At 38.3% G+C, this 21,680-nt stretch overlaps 3 protein-coding genes and 1 long non-coding RNA gene across 4 annotated transcripts; all 4 read left to right on the top strand.

The window, feature by feature from the left end:
• The first annotated feature begins 1,874 nt into the window (after nucleotides 1-1,874).
• LOC101168990 (E3 ubiquitin-protein ligase DDB_G0292642) lies at nucleotides 1,875-4,143 on the top strand. Its single transcript, XM_004079905.5, has 4 exons — nucleotides 1,875-2,622; nucleotides 2,744-2,844; nucleotides 3,193-3,351; nucleotides 3,444-4,143. Exons 1-4 carry the CDS (start codon nucleotides 2,532-2,534, stop codon nucleotides 3,906-3,908), a joined length of 816 nt encoding a protein of 271 aa, XP_004079953.1. The 5' UTR covers nucleotides 1,875-2,531; the 3' UTR covers nucleotides 3,909-4,143.
• A 1,431-nt stretch (nucleotides 4,144-5,574) lies between these two features.
• LOC144987073 (uncharacterized) lies at nucleotides 5,575-7,850 on the top strand. The gene is made up of 2 exons (XR_013650936.1): nucleotides 5,575-5,805; nucleotides 6,022-7,850. It is a non-coding gene; the product is annotated as an uncharacterized LOC144987073 (long non-coding RNA).
• Nucleotides 7,851-8,889: 1,039 nt separating this feature from the next.
• Nucleotides 8,890-10,611, top strand: LOC101169979 (E3 ubiquitin-protein ligase DDB_G0292642). The gene is made up of 4 exons (XM_004079906.5): nucleotides 8,890-9,445; nucleotides 9,561-9,661; nucleotides 9,815-9,973; nucleotides 10,065-10,611. Exons 1-4 carry the CDS (start codon nucleotides 9,355-9,357, stop codon nucleotides 10,518-10,520), a joined length of 807 nt encoding a protein of 268 aa, XP_004079954.1. The 5' UTR covers nucleotides 8,890-9,354; the 3' UTR covers nucleotides 10,521-10,611.
• A 2,296-nt stretch (nucleotides 10,612-12,907) lies between these two features.
• Nucleotides 12,908-19,421, top strand: LOC105356427 (ubiquitin carboxyl-terminal hydrolase 47-like). Its single transcript, XM_011487559.4, has 11 exons — nucleotides 12,908-13,329; nucleotides 13,398-13,510; nucleotides 13,610-13,722; nucleotides 15,909-15,979; nucleotides 16,058-16,183; nucleotides 16,358-16,453; nucleotides 16,569-16,700; nucleotides 16,798-16,932; nucleotides 17,321-17,361; nucleotides 17,437-17,474; nucleotides 17,563-19,421. The coding sequence occupies exons 1-11, from the start codon at nucleotides 13,288-13,290 to the stop codon at nucleotides 17,877-17,879; spliced, it is 1,224 nt and encodes a 407-aa protein (XP_011485861.2). The 5' UTR covers nucleotides 12,908-13,287; the 3' UTR covers nucleotides 17,880-19,421.
• Nucleotides 19,422-21,680: the final 2,259 nt, after the last annotated feature.

Here is a 21,680-nt window from a genome sequence, read left to right as displayed (position 1 = left end):
TGATCCCCTCATTAGTATAGCTTTTATTCAAATTTAACATGAAGGTTTGAAAACTGAATTTAGCATTTAAAGTTTTGGTTTAAAACAAGCATATTAATCATGACCAGTTATTGTGATACCTTTTTGAAAAATCCTTGAAACATTGTAATTTAGTAGAGCCTCTCCAGTTTTTTTTTTAAAGATAATTTTCACATCTTTTAACTTCAAATGTGGTTTGTTTTTGGATGTCTATATTTTTATTTTGTCTTTACACATCTGATGTTTAGTTTAAAACATAAAAACTGTCTCAATTTTTGTGATTTTTACTAAAAAAACTGTCAAAATTTGCTACTCACAATTTCTCTAGATAAAAAAGGCAACCTTGAGGTTTCCATTCTGGCTTTAAATCTCTACACAGCACTGAGTCCGCTCTGTTCAGGGTGTTTAACGACATCCTTTTAGCTACAGATGCTGGGGACTATGGGGTTCTGGTGCTACTGGATCTTACAGCTGCACTAGATCACAACATCTTGATCTCCAAATAACACCAACTGGTAGGCATCCGTGGCACTGCTCTGCAGTGGTTTAGGTCATATTTGGAAGATAGAACGTTCTGTGTAAATCTCAATAATGTTCAGTCTTCCTTTGCTTCTCTATTGTACGAGGTCCCGCAGGGTTCAATCCTCGGGCCTCTGCTATTCTCCCTCTACTTACTCCCCCTGGGTTCCATTCTTAGAGAGCACAACTGTGCTTTTCATTGCTACGGAGATCATACCCAGATATGTGCGCCATAGACCAACAAGGATGCCGACTCAATCAGCTCTTTATTTGAGTGCTTGGAGGAATTAAGAGGCCGGATGGCTCTTAACTTTCTCCATTTAAATGAGGAAAAGACAGAAGTGATTGTATTTGGTCCCAGTAGCAACAATGGATCACTCCCTATAACCCTTGTGCTATCCTAGGCACTTTAATGTTGGGAGTTGGGTCATCTAGACCCACTAGACAGTTCTCTGAACCTTTTTTCCACAATGATCTGTGATCTTCACTGGTGTCCATGGATTACATGAAATCCTCTTCACCTTTATCCACCTTTGTCATGGTAGGGAGAACACATCAATGCAAGGGTGGGGTCATCTAAGATAACACAAGGGTTAAATCTACTGTCACAAACTTAGGAGTGAAGATGGACCATGGTTTTAATTTGGACGAGCAGATCAGCTCAGTGGTGAGATCCATCTTTTTTCAGTTAAGGCAGCTGGCTAAAGTCAAATTGTTTTTATCAAGAAAACACTTTGAGATGGTAATCCACACCTTTGTTACAACTCTGCTGGATTACTGTAACTCTCTACTTTGGTATCTCTCACTCGTCCTTGTCCCGCCTCGAGCTGGTGCAGGACCCTGCTGCACATTTGTTAACTGGAACGTGGAAGAGGGAGCATATTACACCAGTTCTGGCTTTTCTACACTGGCTGCCTGTCCATTTTAGAGTTCACTTTAAAATTATTTTATTTGTTTTTAAATCTTTAAATGGTCCTGCTCCGCCCTACCTCCCTGAGCTGCTACCGCTGCATTTCCCTTCTCGCTCGCTTAGATCAGCTGACTAGCTGTATGTGCCAAGCACACGGCGGAAGCTCAGAGGGGATAGGGCATTTGCCGTTGCTGGCCCCAGCTTGTGGAATGCACTGCCTATGCAGGTTAGGCAGGTTAGCCAGTTCAGTGAATGATTCTAATTACAAGTTGACAACTCACTACCCCTGAAGTGATTTTCTGATATTGTTAACAACTAGAAATGAAAGTAAAAAAAGTCCCCTGTGACAACAGATCTGCATAAAAGGAAAATGAACCTTCAGCTGAAACAGAAATACCAGAGAGTTCTGGTATCTGGTATTCCAGAAAGTTCTAGGATTGTTTTTGACTTTTTCATGACAGTAAATGATTTGACTTTTGTAAAGTTACTAATAAGCCCACAAACAAGCTTTAATGACAGAACTTTGGCTGCTTGAATAGAAATACATTGAAAGTGAATGATTTTATTTAATCAATTTTTTGAACACAGCTCACATGACTCCAGATACCGTACTGACATACGGGGGCAAAGAGCTGGATTCAGACTCCAAACCTCTGGGAGAATATGGACTCAAACCCAAGGCTCTGATCCAGATTTACTTTTAATAGAAACATAGACATGGCCACAAGGCCATTACTTTTAGCCAAGGGTTGGCAATAATCTTTTTCAGTCTTTTCAGCCAAATGACTCCATCTTTACATAATTTGCTGCACGTGATAAAATGAACTCGATACTCTGTTGTGTTTTTGCTGGTAAGGAACCCCCACATAGTTATGCTTTGTCTGCAGCCAACAACAAAATTTCTCCATCAAGCATTTACAGGAATCGGAGGCTTGTCTTCCATTGAAATGACTGGAGGCGGAGTTTATTATAAAGCTGTTTTGCTTTCACTTTTTCACATGAATGGAAGAAGACAGAGCTTAAAGAAAAATTAAAACAGTTTGGTCATTTTGCTCCAGGACTTTATAAAACTAATTTCCGCACAATGGGTGGAAACAAAATAAGTAATATGGAAAAAGTCTACAATCTGACAGATACAACTTTTAAATTTGTGGATAGAGTGGATGAATTAGACTGTAAGTAACTCAAATTTTCTCCTTTTGTTCTTTGTTTTAAAGCTTTGCTTTATTGTGGGAAAATTTTGTTTGCTTTTACTCTATCTTGATTGTTACTCTATCTCTGATTGTTTTGTGTCAGTTCTCTGTGAAGAATTTGCGTCTCCCAGAGCAGAGATGTCCTGTGGTCATGCTGTGACTCCCATGTCTCTCACCAACTGGTGCCGCTTGCTCCTTGAAAAGGTTTGGGATCATTTTCCATCTTCAAAATGATAAGAAACATCTGACTTATGTCAACAAAAAGCTTAAAATCATCATCATTTATTTGAGCTTTGATCATGTGATTGTTCATCAAGTAACAAAGATCTTTTGATTTTTACACGTTTCCAAAAAAACAGAAATTATGTAGACCAAGTTGTTGTATTTTGCTTTACAAGACTGGTTTTACAGCAATTATTAAGATAATGTCTTTGAAACTGTTTTTTTTACTTGCAAATAATAGATTTTTTTTAAATTAATTGTATATTTTGTCAGTCTTCAAAGTTGTTCTAATCTTTGATTTTAATGAGATGCATTAATGTTCCTGTGCAGGGGGAGAGCCGGTTTGTTTGTGGCATGAGTGGCTGTGATAAGGAGTGGTCTTATGAGGAGGTCTGTAAAATGGCTCTACTGACCCCTGAGGAGAAGGAGTACTTTGAAAAAACTATGGAAAGCATCGCTGAAAGAGAAAGGAGGAAAAATACTAAATCAGTGAGTATCTTAGTTAAAGGACAATATTTTCAAAACTACGAAGAACCCTAAAGTTTTTACTGATTTGTCCTTCATCTTATCAATAATCACAGTGCCCTGAATGCAAAGTTCCTGTGACGAGGAAAGATGAGTCAAACCTGAGTGTGCGTTGCCAAAATTGCACAAACAAAAAGGGACAGGCCTACGAGTTCTGCTGGCAGTGTCTGAAAGAATGGAAGGGTCCACAGCCACGCACAGACTGCTGTGATAATGACGGCTGCTTCAGTGAAGCTCTGACAACTCTGAGGAACTGCCCAGATATCGTCTTTGAATCGGTTCCAAATGCTTCAGGGTGTCCCTGCATCCGGGCCTGTCCCACCTGTGGATCTCTGCTGCAGCACAGTTCAAAAAACTGTAAAAATGTTGTGTGCCCTCGTTGTAAGGTTCAGTTTTGTTTTTTGTGTGTAAAAGTCACAGCTGAATGTCGAAAATTAAGTCACTCTTACATAACGTGCGTCAGTGGAGTCGCCCCCAGACAAACCTCCATCCCTGTGTGGCATCAAAACCCAACATCATAAACGGCACACTTTTGCGCATTTGAGTGTTTTTGCAACATAGCTGCACTTTAAAATATAGTCTACCGCATGAAACATGGCCTCTTTAAAATAGAGGAGATGGCCCATACAGACCTGTTAACCTTCATCATAAATGTCTGTGTTATTGTTTCATAGTAGGCGTTTGTTTACTAAGATGTGGTTTAGATCAAATCTTTGCATTTGTAGTTTAATAAAATCAAATCTATAAACTAAAAAAGGAGTGTTTTCCATGATTGCGTTTATTACTGTTTTACTTGGTGTTTTTTTGTGCATCAGCACAAACTTATAACCACTGTCAACATTCAACATTAACCATCTAACTTGGAGTTTCAGATTTATAACCCAGCCTGACACTTTCTTCATCTCTAGAACATTTTTAGTGAACTCTTACCACTTAAAATTCATTCCTGTTTCCATGATGAAACAACTTGAATCTGGTTGCAATCTCTAAGCCTTGTTTCTCTCTTATTTTTGTTCCCTCAAACATCTACTTTTCTTGTTTTGATCAAATAATTTTCAAAATAACTCAGTCCAGAATTTTTTCCAATGTCTGAAAGATGGTTTCTTCCACCAAACAGGAGTTCTGAAGACACCAGATATTTAAACTCTCCATTCTCTAATCCTGAACAGCCACCAAGACAAAGATCCTACACAGCGAACAGAGCTCTGCACTCTGCACTCTGCACTCTACAACAACAAAAAATACTTCAAACTTCTCAACACCCAACACAGAAAGGCTTTTAAAAAAATCCTTAAACAATGGTCATGACACTACAATAGAGTTCATTCTATGTTCTATGGCTTTTTTTATTCTCTCTCTTCCTACAAACACACATTTCTCCTCTGCTTTTTCAACTAGGAATAGTCAGATTTCCACTGGCACCCTGTAGGTCAACTGCTGCAGTGGTGGTTGTTGTTAATCTGGGCCACAACCGATCTGGGATTAAAGTTCTGTTTGTGATTTACATGATTCATTGGTTTTATTGGTTCTACTCGAAATTGAGCTTTTTGGACAATTCCATGTTAATTGTAGAATTTTTGTATAATATAATGAAAACATATTTATATTAAGCATTGCAACAAAAACCATTTTAAAGAAAAAATAACAGAGCAAATTGTAAAGTAGAAAAAAACCCATCAAAGGGTAAAAATAAAATATAAGTATACATATATTTGTTTGTTGACTGGTACGAAGCCCAATGAGAAGACTGTTGTTGTGATTTTTGGCTATCTAAAAAAATTGGTTTTGATTTGAATTGAACTGACGGTTTAAACTAGGCCACTTTAAGCATAATTCTTTCAACAATTCGTGATTATACTAGATATTCCTGGATCCACTTTTGTCCCAGGAAAGTCTGGGACTTCACAGTAGTTTATTAATAACAAATGGATTTATCTTAAGCCTCCTCTTTCTTATTTCCCTGTTTTTTTTTTCAAAGGCTGAGACATGAGATCTATTACACATTTAAAATCGTGTTGCTATATAAACACAAGTAAACAAGCCATGTTGTTTCACCTGCAAAGCTTTGAAAATAAATTTATACCCCTCAAGTCATAATCTCGGATTGGTTACAACTGTAACTGAAAGTAAAAAAGTCCCCTGTGACGACAGATCTTTGCTGTTTAAAAGAATAAACCTTCAGCTGAAACAGAGATACCAGAGAGAAAGAAGGCAGACACACGATGGTCGCTCAGGGAGATGTTTTTGTTGTGGCTCCGAGGTCTTTTGGGGGCATTCAGAGACCGGTGGTTCAGGTCAAAGTGAGGAGTTTTGATGGTGTGGAGGTACCGGTGGACTTGGCAGAGTCTGAGGACGATATGAAGAAAATGACTGTCCAAGAGTTAAAGGATAAAATACAAAGAGTTCGTGGCAACCCAGGTACAGTTTAATTTCCAGACAACCTGTAGATTTGATTAAATCTCTCTCTTTTAATAAGTTCTAAGATTTTTTTTGACTTCTTCATAAGAGTAAATGATTTGACTTTAAAGATACAGAGCCAGCAAACAAGCTGTAATTATTTGGCGGCTTGAATAGAAATGAATTGAAAGTGAATGATTATTTTATCATATTTTTTCTCTCATGTTTTGAACACAGCTCACATGACTCCAGATGCTGTACTGACATACGGAGGCAAACGGCTGGATTCAGACTCCAAACCTCTGGGAGAATACGGACTCAAACCCAAGGCTCTGATCCAGATGGTGGTGACCGTCCACGGAGGAGGACTCAGACACTGACAGACCACGATCACCGGCTCTTCCTGATCCCCTTTGCAGACTCATCAAATTACTGCATTACCACTAATTGCTACTGAAATTACAAGTTGATTTTCAACAAAATGCTGTTGTTCACCTTTGAGCATATCCAGTAATAGGTCACCACTTCTTCTTTAGAGGTATTGCGTTGTAAAATTTACCTGGATTCTAGCAAAGAACTAATATTGAGTGTTATGAAAGCTTTTGAATCAAAAGCTACCAAACAACAAAGATTAAAAGCATCCCATATATTCAAAGTTTAACAAAATATTTTTTTGACCCTAAAGCCAGGTTCTGCTTCCACCAGCAGCTCCTGAAACATCATCTGCAATGTGAAAACTCCAATTTCTATGTAAGATAAAATGAAGAAAAACCTGAAAACACTAAATCCTCCTGAGATCTAAATGAAAATTGTATTTTTAAATGCAACTTTATTTGTGATTTACTGACTTTTTAGAGCAGGAAAAATAATGTAAAACTTTTTTTGTTCTGATTTTTCCAAAATTATCGTAGACAACAGAAAAATATTAACTGTCAAAAATGAATTACTCCTTGAAAGCTGTGAGGGTTCTACCTTTGGATTTCTGTTGTGTTTTTTTCTTCAATGTTTTGTTTTCCATGTTAGTCTCACCAGGTTCTGGTTGTTCATCCACACTTCATTCAGTTAATTATGTATATAGTTTTTGGTTTTTCAGTGCTCTGCTTTGTCAAACCTTTGTTTTTTTTGTTACTCCCATGGGTTTTTGTAATGTTCAGGTCAGTTTATTAAATGTTAAGTTTCTGTCTCCAAGCCTGGTTCCCTCTATTATGGGTCCTTCATCTGCAGTTCATGACACAATCATCTGACCACCTTGGACCCAGTCGGAGAGTTTTTCGTACAGAGGCAGCGTTTTCTGCCACTGCAGTCCGCGTCAGATGGGTAATCTTGCAGCCGTTGAATCCTGCCGTTCCACATCCACCTAATCTGTTCCTGAGGGGGGTTGCTGGGACCCTCCTCCAAGTTTCCTGTTCCTGTGGAGGGTCACTGGGGCTGCTCCTATTCATGCATCTGTATCTGAGGAGGGTTACTGGAACCACTCCTTTATGTTCTTATCACGTTGGAGGGTTTGATGGGGCTGCTTCTCTTCAAGACTGTTCCAGAGGAGATTCACCAGGGCTGCTCCCCTTCATGTTTCTTGTCCCTGGGGAGAGCTGTAGGGACTGCTCCTCTGAGGATGGGTCCTCTGATAACCCTCACATCTGTTTCACTGCAGGAACTCTAACTGTTTATCTTATGTTTTGGGTTTACTCCAGATCCCCTTCCTCCAAAGTGTGTTTGGTTTGGGAATCTGTGATCTGCTCTTTTGGGGTGGGGTACATTGAGGGTTCTGCTTTTGGAGTTTTGTGACATTTTGGGTTTTTGCCATGTTTTATTTTTCCTGTTGGGCTAACCAGATTCTGGTTAATCATCCACAGCTGTGTCCAAGTGTCTGGTTTTCAGTTCTTCAGTGTCAGGTCCTTTGCTCTGTCGGTCTTTGTGTTGCTCCCATGGTTTTTGTCATGTTCTTGTCAATTAATTAAATGTTAAGTTTAATTAATCTGACCATAGAACATTCTCACAATCATGTTGCTTACAGAAAATAAATGCTTTGTATGAAAAGATTATGAACACTGAACTATGAAAATCTATGACTTGAGTGTTTGTTTGGTTTTTCGTCTCAGCGGGTATTAAAGAACATTTAGGTTTTTCTGCTTTTCATTGATCCACTCGAATTGTCCAGAAGTTTGAAATCTATTTTAAGACTTTCCCAATCTGACAGTTCAGATCTGAATCCCCCTAAATCCTCTGTTACTTTTTCTGTTTCACTTATGGATTCTACCAGAGTGTGAACATTTTTGAGGTTAAAAGAAACATGGATTGATAGGACAATGTTTTTTAACTTTTAATTTTTTTGACTGTTCAAAGTGGGATTTGGGTGAAAATAAAAATTAATTCAAAGAATAACCAAGCTGACTAATTTACAAAAAACCCACCTCAAATCTTCCATACATTCAAAAACTGACTAGTGTTCTAGCCTTTAACTAAACACTAAACAGAGTTTATTTTTCCTGAATTGTTCATAAACTAAAAACCTAAATGACAGTCTTAATTAAAAAAACAGATTTCTTAAAAACATACTATTTCTGTTTTGGACTTTTGCTGTGGTCTCCATTTAATTTTCCAGCAAAACAAATGGTTGAAAAACAAATTTCTTATCTCACCCAAAAACAGGAGATATTATTGAAAAGGCCAGGATGTCCCCTTTATAACACATCCAGATTTAAAGTATTTCAAATGAGTCAAATTCATAAATGAATGCGCTGGGAAGTTAAGAAAAAAAGAATAGTAAATAAAGAATTTTATTCAGTGTCTCCATGGTGCTGAAATGTTTCTTCTTTTTCTTTTTCTGATAACATGACTATAGATTTTGTTTTTCAGAATAAACCAAAGTGATACAGGGAAATTGGCCACATGTCAATATTTTAATTTCCTTGTGGGAATCCCGGAGATTTACCAAAACATGAAGCAAAACTGAAAGTATTTGTTCCTCACCCTCATTGTTTCTGAACTTTTTCTGTCAGAGAAAAAAGGTTGTGATCATTACACATGCTTGCTTTAGGCTCCACCTTTTTTACCATGAGCAATAACATCAACAAGACTTCACTGCGCCTGTGCGTTGGTTCGGGAATCCCCCACATTATTTGCAAGGAACAAACTAAAAGTATGCTTAGAAGAGCAGCTGAGCTCAGTTTACAGCCCATAATACAATCAGGATTGCTCATTCCTGGTACTCGAGATGTACTACCCTGCCTATTTTCCATCTCTCCCTGCACTGCTTGCTGGTGATTACCTGGACCAATCGTGCTCATTCAATCAGAATGTGGAGACATGTGCTTGAGCTAATCAGCAGCTAGCAAGGCTTGGAGATCTGGAAAACAGTCAGAATGAGATCTCGAGGACCAGGAACGGGCAGCTCTGTATCAATCATTTACAGGAATTAGCAGCTTGTCTTACATTAGAACCACTAGAGGCGGAGTTTGATTTGAAACTGATTTGTTTCACTGTTTTCACAAGTGGAAAAAGACAAAGCTAAATGAAACCAAAAAGTTTATTTCTTAGCTGGAGGGATTTTGAAAAACAATTTTCAGCATAATGGGTGGCAACAAAATAAGTAAAATGGAAAAGGTTTACAATCTGAAGGATAAAACATTTAAATTTGTGGATAGAGAGGATGAATTAGACTGTAAGTAACTCATTTCTTTCCTTACTTTTCTTTTTTTTCTACTGTTAAAGCAGCAAATCCTTGTGGGAAAGCTTTAACTGCTTTTACTCTATCTTGTGTGATTGTTTTGTGTCAGTTCTCTGTGAAGAATTTGCGTCTGCTAGAGCAGAGATGTCCTGTGGTCATGCTGTGACTCCCATGTCTCTCACCAACTGGTGCCGCTTGCTCCTTGAAAAGGTTTGGGATCATTTTCCATCTTCAAATTGATAAGAAACATCTGAATTCTGATTTATACACACTTCCTATCATAGAAAACAGAAAACATTTAGGCTAAAATGTGGTTTGTCATTTGATTTATTAACACTGGTTGTCTTTGTTGTTTCTGTGCAGGGGGAGAGGCGGTTTGTTTGTGGCATGAGTGGCTGTGATACGGAGTGGTCTTATGAGGAGGTCTGTAAAATGGCTCTACTGACCCCTGAGGAGAAGAAGTATTTTGAAAAAACGATGAAAATCATCGCTGAAAGAGAACACATAAAAAATACTAAATTAGTGAGTATCTCAGTGAAAGGACTGCATTTCTAATTTACACACAATTTGAGCTTTTCTACTGATCCTTCTATCACCCTCTCATTTATCCCAGTGTCCTAGATGCAAAGTCCCTGTGACGAGGAAAGATGAGTCTAACCTGAGAGTGCGTTGCCAAGTTTGCTCAAAAAAGAAAAGGAGAGACTTTGATTTCTGCTGGCAGTGTCTGAAAGAGTGGAAGGGTCCACAGCCACGCACAGACCACTGTGATAATGACGGCTGCTTCAGCGAGGCTCTCAGAACTTTGAGAACCTGCCCAGATATCACCTTTGAATCAGTTGGAGGAGTAAAGGGATGTCCCTCCATCAGGGCCTGTCCCACCTGTGGCTCTCTGGTGCAGCACAGCTCAAAATACTGTAAAAGCATTGTGTGTCCTCGATGTAAGGTGAAGTTTTGTTTTGTGTGTCTAAAAATCATGACTGAATGCACAAAAACAAGTGATGCGTATTTATCCTGCTCCAGTGGAGTCGCCCCCAGACAGACCTCCATTCCTGTGTGGCATCAAAAGTGATGTGACTTTAGAGAACAGACATGTAGAAAATGTTCAGAAAATGTTTCCTTACAAAATGTATCAAGTTTACAATAAAGGCACAGATAACACACATGTTGCTTTAGCTACTTTCAATCTGCTTTTTTAAGTGTATTTACTGTTTTTTATTTCCAGGGGTTTAAGATCTCTGAAGTCAATCATACAATAAAGGGACTTTGGCAGACTGAGCAGCTAAAAGAGGAAAGTAGAAAAGAGTATTAATTTTTTACAAGAAACCTCCAAACCCGGGAGTTTTTTAAAAAAAATTGAAAAGAAACCAAAAAGAACTATTTCAGAAAACCAAAGACTATGGGGGACATTTATATAGCTGATTCGACTACGTTGCAGAAACCAAACACATTTTTAAAAAGATTATAGTTAAGAGTAAACATAAAACTTGGCCCTTGTAGAGAGAAAATCACCCAAATTTGTACCAAAAGACAAATAAAGTTTACACAAATCTGATCCAGTAATGAAGAAAGATGAGTCTAACCTGAGAGTGCATTGCCAAGTTTGCTCAAAAAAGAAAAGGAGAGACTTTGATTTCTGCTGGCAGTGTCTGAAAGAATGGAAGGGTTCACAGCCACGCACAGACCACTGTGATAATGACGGCTGCTTCAGCGAGGCTCTCAGAACTTTAAGGAATCGCCAAAGTGTTGTCTTTGAATCTGTAGAAGTCAGGGGGTGTCCATCTATCAGGGCCTGTCCCACCTGTGGATCTCTGCTGGAACACAGCTCACAAGAGTGTAAAAATGTTGTTTGTCCTCGATGCAAAGTGGAGTTCTGCTTTGTGTGTGTTAAAGTCTCAGATGAATGCTTGGAAACAAGCACCCATTTTGAACTGTGTTCAGATGGTGTCGCTCCCAGACAAACCTCCATCCCTGTGTGGCATCAGTGAAGATACTGGACTATGCATTTTTTTCCCCCCCCCACAGTTAAATAAAATTGAATTCTTCATGGTCACTGTATTAATTTCCATTGGAACTTGACAAAACAGCAAACAGATGCTACATAGAGACACATTTTACTATAGAAAGAGTCAAAACAGAACAAGAAAGAAGATCAAGATTTTAATTTTACACATAGATTATAACTGAGAGTAACTAAATCTATAATAGCAGCTGTGTATTGGTGTAAAGAGGCAGTTTCACTTTAACGGTTAATTGTCTTCCAAGAAAATGTTTGAGATCTAGCACTGCCCCCTGATATAACACCTTCACAATAAAGGCTCAGAAAATAAAAATGTATTTGTTAGAATGCCACCCGAATATTTGGGCAAATATGCATTGGCTCAGGCGGTTGAGCAGGTTGTAGGTGCATACTGGCAGCCATGCCTCTGTCCGTCTGCCCCAGGGCAGCTGTGGCTACATCAGTAGCTACCATCACCAAGTATAAATGAGGAGGGAATAATGGGAATAATGGACACATTGTAAGCACTTTGAGCTTCTGGAAAAGCACAGATAAATCTACTCCATAATTATTAAATATGACACAGGAGCTGTTGTTTTTCATCTTTAAGGTTTTTTTCTGTTGCAGGGCCACACAATCACTCACACATTCATGGGCAACAATCAACATATGAAGCATGTTTTTGGACTGTGAGAGGAAGTCTGGGTGCTCTGAGAAAACTAAGCAAACTTGCAAATTCAACAGCAAAATCCCCCTCCCAGGATTTGAACCAGCATCATCTCACTTTTCACATAACAATTTTTCTAAGGATTTTTTTTTTTTTTTTTTGGCCTGTTTCTTTTACTTTCTCTTCTGTGTATTTTATGAGCAATCACATTTATGGTACGATTATCTGCCTGGTGATAACTTCTCAAATGTTTGGTACTTTCCTTTTGGTAATTTTTCCTTTCCTGGATTTGCCTTTTTCTTCCTGGTGTGCGTTATTTCTGGTAATGCCAGCACATGGGTCAAAATTCAACAGAATGTTATCACAGCTCACCTGAACAGGTAGAAAAAATCCCCACCCAGAAAGCACTTGGGTCTCCGAAGAGAAATATGTGATTGGTTTGATATTTAAAGTTAATCTAATACACAGAAATGGAGCAAAAATCTGAAAAAAATGCTGACTGGGATCTTAACAAGATAATATTTAAGTATCAGAAGAATATAGTAACACAATTGTACTTTGTTAACTTGAGTTACTGTCAGTCTGTAGTTAAAGTCAAGGTTTAAATGTTTTTGTATTTCTTTATAAAGACATGAGATTTATTTTATCAGTGAAGAATGAATATCTAAGATCCAAACATTCCTTCAAAGGTAAACACTGTAAATTTTGTACATTGACATAACAAACTATTAAATGGAACATTGAGTCTAATTGGAGGCCATGTATCATTTGCAGATTAAAAGCTAAAAGCAGAACTTATAAAATGAAAGTGATTCAAAGTTTTTAGCCTTTCGTTTTTCTATACTCACAAAAACCAGAAAAACTGCTGACTCAGGCAGTCCACAGATGTCCTACTGTTCCTGAACTCAGCGCTCCACCTGTTGAAGAGCTTTAAACTACTATAATTTTGAATCTTAAAAAATATATAAAACATATGCACATATGTTTCTTCACTCTTGACAGTAATTTCTTTATTTTTGTGATTTCTTGATGTCTAACTGTGCATTATTCTGTCATTTCCCACACACCTTGAATGCAACACAGGGAGCAGTCAACATTTTACCTGCTGTGTCATTTTCACAAAGGCTCCTATGATAGAAGGAGCTGCTCTTTTGACAACCGGATTAAGGGAAAATGAGAGAACAACACGACGAGTCAACATGCTTCATTGGGGAGGTAAGACACGGTTGATGCCTGATAGATACAAGAGTTTGTAAACCTGTGTTGTTAATGTTTTATCACAGTTTGTCACAGATACTCAGTACTTTGGCTTGAAAAACCAGGGAGCAACCTGCTACCTGAACAGCGTTCTGCAGATTCTCTACATGACCAAAGACTTCAGAGAAGCTCTGAAAAGGTTTGTGATACTTTCACATTAAATATTGTCAGGTGTTAGGCTTAATTTGCCATTATTGTTTTAAATATCCTTATACTATTTGATTTGTTTTTGCCATAGAAACTCCTGTGACCCTACATGTATAGATCCTGAACTTGCAGCTTTGTTTGAGAACCTGAAAAAAAGCCTGGCAGAGACAACGGAAATTACTAAAAAGCTTGGCATTGATAGAGGTAAAGTAAAATCTCCCTTTTTAGTCTTTAAATGAGCTGAATAAAGACAGAAAACACACTTTATGATGTTATTAGATCACTGAAACCTTATATATATATTTTTTTAGTCATGTACCATATTTTTTTTGATTAGTTGCACTGGAGTTTAAGTCGCAGGGGCCAAAAAAAATCCAAAATTAAGAAGAAAAAAACATGTACAAGTCTTTTTGGAGTGTAAGTCGCACATTTGGGAGAAAAGTGCAACGCTTCTGAACAAATTCACCAAAACTGCCGTGATGCTGCGCTCATTCCGAACATGATTCACATGTCCTTGATTTGCGTCCGCTGCCTTATTTTCGACGCACCTCAAATTTATTTATTTTGAAGAGCTCTACAAAAGCACTGGTAAACACATCCGCACGGCAGGGTTCACGAGATCAGTTAGAGCAGGGGTGCCCAAATCCAGGCCTTGAGGGCCAGTGTCCTGTTTGTCTTCCAACCACCCTGCCATTGAAGCTCCTAAACACACCTGATCCAGGTAATCAGCGGCAGATAATGCAGAGTTTCGGGAGAACCAGCAGGAGGCCGCCCCTCAAGACCTGGATTTGGAAATCCCTGATATACAGCATTGTTTGTTTTTAAGGTGATCTTTGTGATCAGTGTCTGAATGACAGCTGCTTTCAAACTCAAACTCAAACTCAAACTTTATTTATTTATATAGCGCCTTTCATTTTGGTTAAAAACACAAAGCGCTTAACATAAAAACAGATAAAACAGTCATAAAAAGTGAAAGTTATTAAAAACAGAAAACAAAGGACAATCACACAAAGAAGGTACCCCTCCCTCACCACCCCCCGCCCCCACCCCCACCCACCCAGTTACCCCAGTAGAACCGTGAACAGAAAAAGAACTGCAGTTGAAGAAGGTCTGGCTTGGTACTGCTGCGAGGAAACGATATCATGGGGATCCATTCATTCCAAGGCCCAGCCGGACCACAGGGGCCATTACCGCAGCGCCCGCCCAACACAGGGCAGCCCAGGGCCCCATCCATGGCTATTAGACCACAGAGTGGGACCCCAGCCCGCCCAACCAGAACGGGCACCACAGCAACGGCATGCCCTACAGGTCAAGCTGGTGGTGCCCAAGAACGATGGATCCCCAAGAGGAAACACTGGAGTAAAAAAACATCAGAATAAAAAATAAAAATGATCATAAAATAACAACAATAAAAATAGAAAAAGATAAAAAATAAAATAAGATATAAGAATGTTAGTAATTAAAAAATAAAAAAATAAAAACGTCAGTGATTAAAACATAACCTAAGAATCATTGGTAAAATAACAATAAAAAGAATTGCATATTAGAAACAAAGATAATAATAGTCCTTACAAGAAAATAAATAATTAAATATGTAAATAAATACCTCAATTAATAAATAGATGAATAATAAAAGACATAAGGAATGATCAAAGTCATATAAAAGCCAGACTAAAAAGGTGGGTCTTGAGCCTCTTCTTAAAAACCTCTACAGTCTCTGCGGCCCTGAGGTTCTCCGGCAGGCTGTTCCACAGGCGAGGACCATAATGGCAGAATGAAGCCTCACCATGTGTCTTGGTCCTTACCTTAGGGACAACTAAGAGGCCAGTGCCAGAGGACCTCAGGGTCCGCGAGGGTTCGTATTTTAAAATAATATAATTTCAGCGGTACTTTCGTCTCTCTGTAATTCAGTTTTATGACTTGCTGTCCCGCAATAGTCCAAAAAAGGAAAAAACATAAAAACAAGAATAATAATGTCTTAATGCAAATAAGAAAAATATGATCAAGTTTACAAAAATACTGAGACACACACTCACAGCGCCCTCTGGTGGTTGTTAGAGGGAAACTACAGCTAAAAGCCAACCAGTTTTTAGTGGGAAAATGCCAACTATATGAGCTAATATTTATTTCCATTACATCGCATTACAGTTGTTCCCGAGTAAAAGTTGCACTCCTGTCAAACTATGGGAGAGAACTGGGACTTATAATCAGAAAAATGTGGTACTTACTTACAGCTAAGTAGAAACAAAAAACGTAACTTTTAAAACACACAAAAATGTTCATCGTAAATATAAGGAAGCCCATACTTCACGTTAACAACACAGATGAAATGGGACAACAGATTAATATTTCTCTTTTTATCTTTGATTCTGGTTCTTCTATTTCTTAAGTTTATAAACAATGTGATGCAGCTGAGTACATCGAGAAGATATTAGACCTTTGCAATCAAGAGGCTTCACAGGTAAAACATTCAGGATGCATTAAATAACGATGAATTTTACAAAGCTTTACAATATTGTCCATCTTTTTTTGTTTCCAGATCTTCCAGGGAGAATTGACAGACAGGACTGTGTGTGACATATGTGATGAAAAAACTGATGATGTCACTCGGTTCTGGAATCTGCCTCTTGCATTGGTGAAGACAGACATAGAAAATTACAGTGTGGTAAGTTACCTGAAAACGGGTAAAACCTCAAAGGTTTTAGTGAATTCTGTGCACTTTTTAAAAGAAGCAGAAATGCTGATGCATCTCTGAGGAAATTGTACTGGTTTTCATGTATGGTGTGTTTTTTCACTCTAAAATAAAACCTCTGCTAAAACAAAAATGGTGTCTCTGCAGGCGGACGCAATTGAGAAATTCTTTAAGAAGTCGTTTTTCAAAGAAGCATTCCAGCTGTACTGCGATAAGTGTTGCAGAAAATGCGATGCCTCCTCTGTAAGTACGAGAAAATCAGATAAACGTCTTTCTCACAACAACAATCTTGACACATTTCATTATTCTAAAGTGAATTTCAAAATAAAGTCAATTGATAGCTGTGTTTTTTTTTCAGGGCATCACGATCACACGTCATCCAGAAGTTTTGATGTTGCTGCTGAAGAGGTTTGAGTTCAACTACACTCACATGTCATACGTCAAAAACAACTGCGTTGTGGATGTGCCTGACACTCTAAACATACCAGAGGTATAGTTTTGAATCATTTTAAAACTGGCTGCAACCTGTTTTCATTTGAAATGTTCATTTTTTTCTTTTGCTTGCTTGCTTTGTTTGTGCTCATCAGGATCAGATCTATGAACTTTATGCCTTTGTGGAGCACACAGGTAGTCTTCAGTGTGGACATTACACTGCAACAATCAAGAGTCAGGAAGAAAAAGACGCCAGATGGATTAAATTCAATGATTCTAATGTGACAGTAGTAAGTGCCCTCTTTTTTTGACCAAAGTTTCCTTAAAAGATCCTAAAAAAACATACAGAGCCCTGGACATGACATTCAATGATATTCATAAATTATTTCCTCGAAATAATATGTAGTGTGTACTAAATAGTATGTTGTGGCCACAATTTAGTATTTTTTGCACGAAATTGGCATTTTGTGGCCATAATTTAACGTTTTGTGTGCTCAAATTAGCACTTTTTGGGGGGCACAAAAACGTATTTTAGTATCATTAGGTCCTACTACAAATTTTTTTGCACAAAATATTAATTTGTGGCAAAATTTCTTTTTAATTTGAGGGACTCATTTGTTTTGTTTATCATGTCCAGGACTTTTTTTTTATAACATTGTCTTTTTCTATTCATTACAGCTGGACAAACAGCCTTTCAGTGAAGCAAACCAGACACTCAGGTAAGTTTTTGTCTTCTCATTTGGTTTAATTAGTTGACTTTTAGATTAATTCTATTATTTTTTTTCTCTCAAAAGCTCCAAGAGTGCTTATCTCCTGTTTTATAGAAAGAAAAGTAAGAAACAACACTCACATTTCTTCTGTATATATCTGGTGACCTTTCCTTGAGTTTGTGTTCTAACCCCTTTCACAATAATGTGCAGGCATTGACAACCAAGACGACAGCGATGAATCCACTGACAGTGGCCTCCCATGTGAGCCATTGTACAACCTTGGTCCAGACGTTGAGCATGAATCGATTGATATTCAGCAGGACACTTTACCCATAATTTTAAATCATGTAAACTATTATTCTATTCTTTTATATATGTTTTTCTTTTTGCTATTTTTATTTTACTGTGTGTTTTTCTGGCTAATCCCTTTTCAAGAGTTCTCCAGATGGTCTCATCCATTAAGCCATCAAAATGTTGAGTTCCCCAGTCCACATTATTCAGTTTATAGCAGAAGTCTGTGGAGCTGAAATGTATCTTCTTTTACAATTTTTGAGGCAGAGAAATCTTTGTGACTTTGAAAAGGTATCAAAACATGGGATTTTACAACTTATACATGTGTCTTTTGGTATATTTGTTTTAGTTTCAGGCCTTTTGCTGAGCAGTGCATTTTGCAAATGAAAGTTTCAGCTTCATGCCAGCATTGTTTCAGTTAAATAACAGAATTTGCTGCTATTGCTTTTTCTCCTTGTGAATATCACCAACCACCACTGATCTCATTTTCACCTCCTCCTGATGGTCGCTCAGCCCAATGAGGCTGCATCTAATCCCCTCTGACCTCACATTTTGCTGGACAGACCCGTCCTCTTGCTATTCCAGCCTGTAGGTAAAGCACCCGTACGGGGGGGTTTGACCCTTACGGGTTGTCTGGGCCCGTGGAGGGTTGTAGAGAGAAACAGCTGCATCACAAGAGGAGTTCAGATGTGTCTTGTAGTTCTATTGTGGCTCCTGCGGCCACCCTAAAGGATGTCATGAAAATGTAACGTACAATTTTTGTGCGTGTGGTGAATGTATTGTGAAGTATTTGTAAGGATAATGTAAGTTATGCCCACTTACAGGTGATGCTGTCATACCTACCCTCATGCCACGCTATAGTAGTTACTGACCGTGTGCAAATGCTGCACACTCGGGGTGTATAGGTGATACGTAAGTGCATGATGTCCACACACACTATGCTCTGATTGTTTAATTTCCAACAGTTGACATCTGTGCGTCTTACCTACTTCCCGCTTACTTACTCTTACATGTTGTCTAAGTGTTCACTACGCTCAGTTGTCGTAGCATGCCTGTAGAAAAATGTGCATGAACATTTTGTCCACGAGCTCACAGATCGGTCTACAACCATTATTGTGTATAGGACACCTGCATACTCTGTATAGGTTTGCCCATTTTTCACCCGTAGACAGACCCTATCCACAATAAGGCGAGTTGTAGACTTAAGCCTCACTCGGACTCTGTTTTCATCTTCTTCAGTGCCTAAAGATTTGCTCTCCTATTAGAAGTAACTCCATATGCCAGATTGAGCAATCGGAAACACTGGGATCTCACAGTAGACAGTCCTCACTAACTTTCTTTTCCACCCTCTTCTGACTTCTGCTACCAGACTGAATGACATGGATTCAGCAGAATTTTCTACAACAAAGACAAATACTGAATCAGTGGTTTTCAGCAGTATTAGTTTGGATCCAAGAATACAGGATCATCAAGATAATCAAGGACAAATAGTGCTTTCATAGAAAATGCTGAATATAGCAATAAAATAATTAAAATCTCCTTGGTAAAGTGCTGTTTTCTGATCGTACTTTAGTCATTTATCAACTTTTCTACCGTTTTTATTAAATATATATCATTCATCTGTTCTTTTCATGATATGGAAAGCAGGAGAATCTGAATTAAGATCAGCTATTTTAACCATTTTGCAATTATTTTTCATGCAAACTGTCTGTAATGTATCAAAAGAATGCACTTTCTGTATTATAAATCATATTTAAATAAAAATAATAATCATAAAATGTTGTGTTTAAACTTTCAGACACTGATATGGTGCACACTTAAGTTCTGCCTCGGTCTGCCTTTGTTTTACTCTAAGACTGAAGTTAGTTTCTGATTTTCATTGGCAGTTAAGGGTAAAATGTTTATTAAAAATTCAAATAAACATGATAATCAAAAATGAAAATATCAAATGTTTGCTTTTAAAATCTTTTTCTTTGTTTTCAAAATACATTTTTGCGTTTGAGACACAAATGTTTTCAGATGTGCTGATGTTCTCTGTCATAAACAATGTTCAGATCAGTCATTGTCATTTGAGGAGAAGGCTGGCTGCAGCTGCCGCTCAGTGATCCTGTGGTTGTTGTCAATTTCATCAGTGACCAGATTAGGGGATCAAGCCTCTACAAGGTTGCAGAATGATGCATGCACTCTGGACTTGGTCTGTTTTCACGAGAAAAAAGAAGATTGTAGAAAAGTGAAAAAGGTTTTAGAGCGCACTGAGTTGGGTTGGGTGGCTTTTTGGGTTCCGCTAAGGTTCTACGTTCTGGACCTCAGTGAACGTCCCAGGCAGAGATGCTTGTCGACCCTGGCTTCTGTCATTCAACCTGTTGTCAGGGATTTGGACTGATTGGGTTCAGTTATTGACTGAACAAGGGAAATAAGGGGAAAGGGGCTAGTGCATGAGACACTGGCGTTTCTAGACTGAATTACCTCCAGGGCGAGACCCTCCCCAGGTGCCCCAGGACATGGCAGATGAAAGCTGTAGCAACAGTTCAGATTGCAGATGGTTGCAGTGACATTTTCAGTCCTCCAGGAACTCTAACCACCATTTGGACAACAGACATATGCTGGATTCAATATTCGAACAGCGGCTTGGAGTTTTCCTCCAACATCTTATCGGTGAAGATCAGTCGCAGGGATTCCACCTCTGTTGAAGATCAGACCAACAAGCCCAAAAGTTTTAGATATTCTGGTTGTTTAGGCCAGTGTTTTTCAACATATATTGAGCCACGGCACACTTTAACCTTGACAAAAATCCCACGGCACACCAGCATCCAAAAAAAAAAAAAAGCAGAAATTCATGGTCTGTATTGATCGACAGCCCCCCCCCCCCCCCCCCCCCCCCCCCCCCATCGCGTCTCTGAGCTTCATTGTGTTGTTCACTTGTTCCACGGTCTGACACCGGACTCTGTGGAAAGCTACACCGCTAAAGACGAGCTTTAGCTGGTATTTTTGTTAGAACTGAGCGACTTTATCAGCAGAATTAAGAACAAGGAAGTGAAGACTTCAAGCACTTCTGATTGGTCAGACTGATGACATGTGATTAAGCCTTCAAGAATGATTGACGGAGACAGTAAAAAGGGCGGGACTTTTCCTTACACAGTCATAGCTGCAGCTAAATCGCTGTACCGTCATTCTTATCAAAATGTCTTTAATAGAATTAAATAAACACAAAGAAAAAGTAATTTTAAGATCTTTTATATTCCTAACTACTCAGTGTTTTATCAGGGCCTGTTTGGATGAACAAAGTGCTGATTTCCTGGAGATGGAAAATGTTTTTAGATCAGTGAATGAGGGCAATTTCGCACGGCGCACTTGACCATCTCCCACGGCACACTAGTGTGCCGCAGCACACTGGTTGAAAAACACTGGGTTAGACAAATGTCCCCACCTAAACACATTTGAGATGCGATGGCCCTTCTCTGCCTCAGTTTGTAGCTGTGCTCAGCTTTTTTTAAGTCAAGTTTTTTACAACTTCTCTGCAGAAATATACGTTAAATATACTGGCTTACTTTTTTGGATAGACTAACTATGTTTGTAGTACACTTAAATAAACTACTTTTTGAAATAAGATTGCAAACTTTTAAAAATTGGCTTACTGCATGTATCTAGTTATCTTTAAATTTATTTTATTTGTCTTTTTACACTTTTAGGCTACTTTAACTTGTTTGAAGAAACTCAACAAAGCCTGTATATCTGTGACGGTCGTGTCACACAGTCATTTTGCTCATATTGCACAGATGAAAATCGATTATATGTGAATATACATGAAAAGAAAAGTGAGAAAACGTGTGGTTTTCAAGTGAAATGTATATAGATGTATTACGAATAAACCACATTTAAACCATGGGGGAAAAAAACGAATAACACAAAGAACACTTTAACCAATGTAGAATTTAACCATGCGTGATTATTGCGCAGTTTACATGCCATCATGCAAAATTTATACAATATAAATGTTATACATTGGTGGAACATGTGTGTAGAGTCCGTTAGACTTA

Source organism: Oryzias latipes, chromosome 18 (genome assembly GCF_053564925.1).
Source record: "Oryzias latipes strain Hd-rR chromosome 18, Olatipes_Hd-rR_3.1".
Classification (NCBI taxonomy): Eukaryota; Metazoa; Chordata; class Actinopteri; order Beloniformes; family Adrianichthyidae; genus Oryzias; species Oryzias latipes.
Note: the sequence above shows the minus strand (reverse complement) of the source record. Positions and strands in the feature narration are given on the sequence as shown.

Coding starts and splice junctions, on each gene's coding strand:
- LOC101168990 (XM_004079905.5), top strand. CDS start 2,532: ATGGGTGGAAACAAAATAAGTAATATGGAAAAAGTCTACAATCTGACA. Junction 2,845..3,192: donor GCCGCTTGCTCCTTGAAAAG/GTTTGGGATCAT, acceptor GTTCCTGTGCAG/GGGGAGAGCCGGTTTGTTTG. Junction 3,352..3,443: donor GGAGGAAAAATACTAAATCA/GTGAGTATCTTA, acceptor CAATAATCACAG/TGCCCTGAATGCAAAGTTCC.
- LOC101169979 (XM_004079906.5), top strand. CDS start 9,355: ATGGGTGGCAACAAAATAAGTAAAATGGAAAAGGTTTACAATCTGAAG. Junction 9,662..9,814: donor GCCGCTTGCTCCTTGAAAAG/GTTTGGGATCAT, acceptor GTTTCTGTGCAG/GGGGAGAGGCGGTTTGTTTG. Junction 9,974..10,064: donor ACATAAAAAATACTAAATTA/GTGAGTATCTCA, acceptor CATTTATCCCAG/TGTCCTAGATGCAAAGTCCC.
- LOC105356427 (XM_011487559.4), top strand. CDS start 13,288: ATGAGAGAACAACACGACGAGTCAACATGCTTCATTGGGGAG. Junction 15,980..16,057: donor GCAATCAAGAGGCTTCACAG/GTAAAACATTCA, acceptor TTTTGTTTCCAG/ATCTTCCAGGGAGAATTGAC. Junction 17,475..17,562: donor CCTGTTTTATAGAAAGAAAA/GTAAGAAACAAC, acceptor AATAATGTGCAG/GCATTGACAACCAAGACGAC.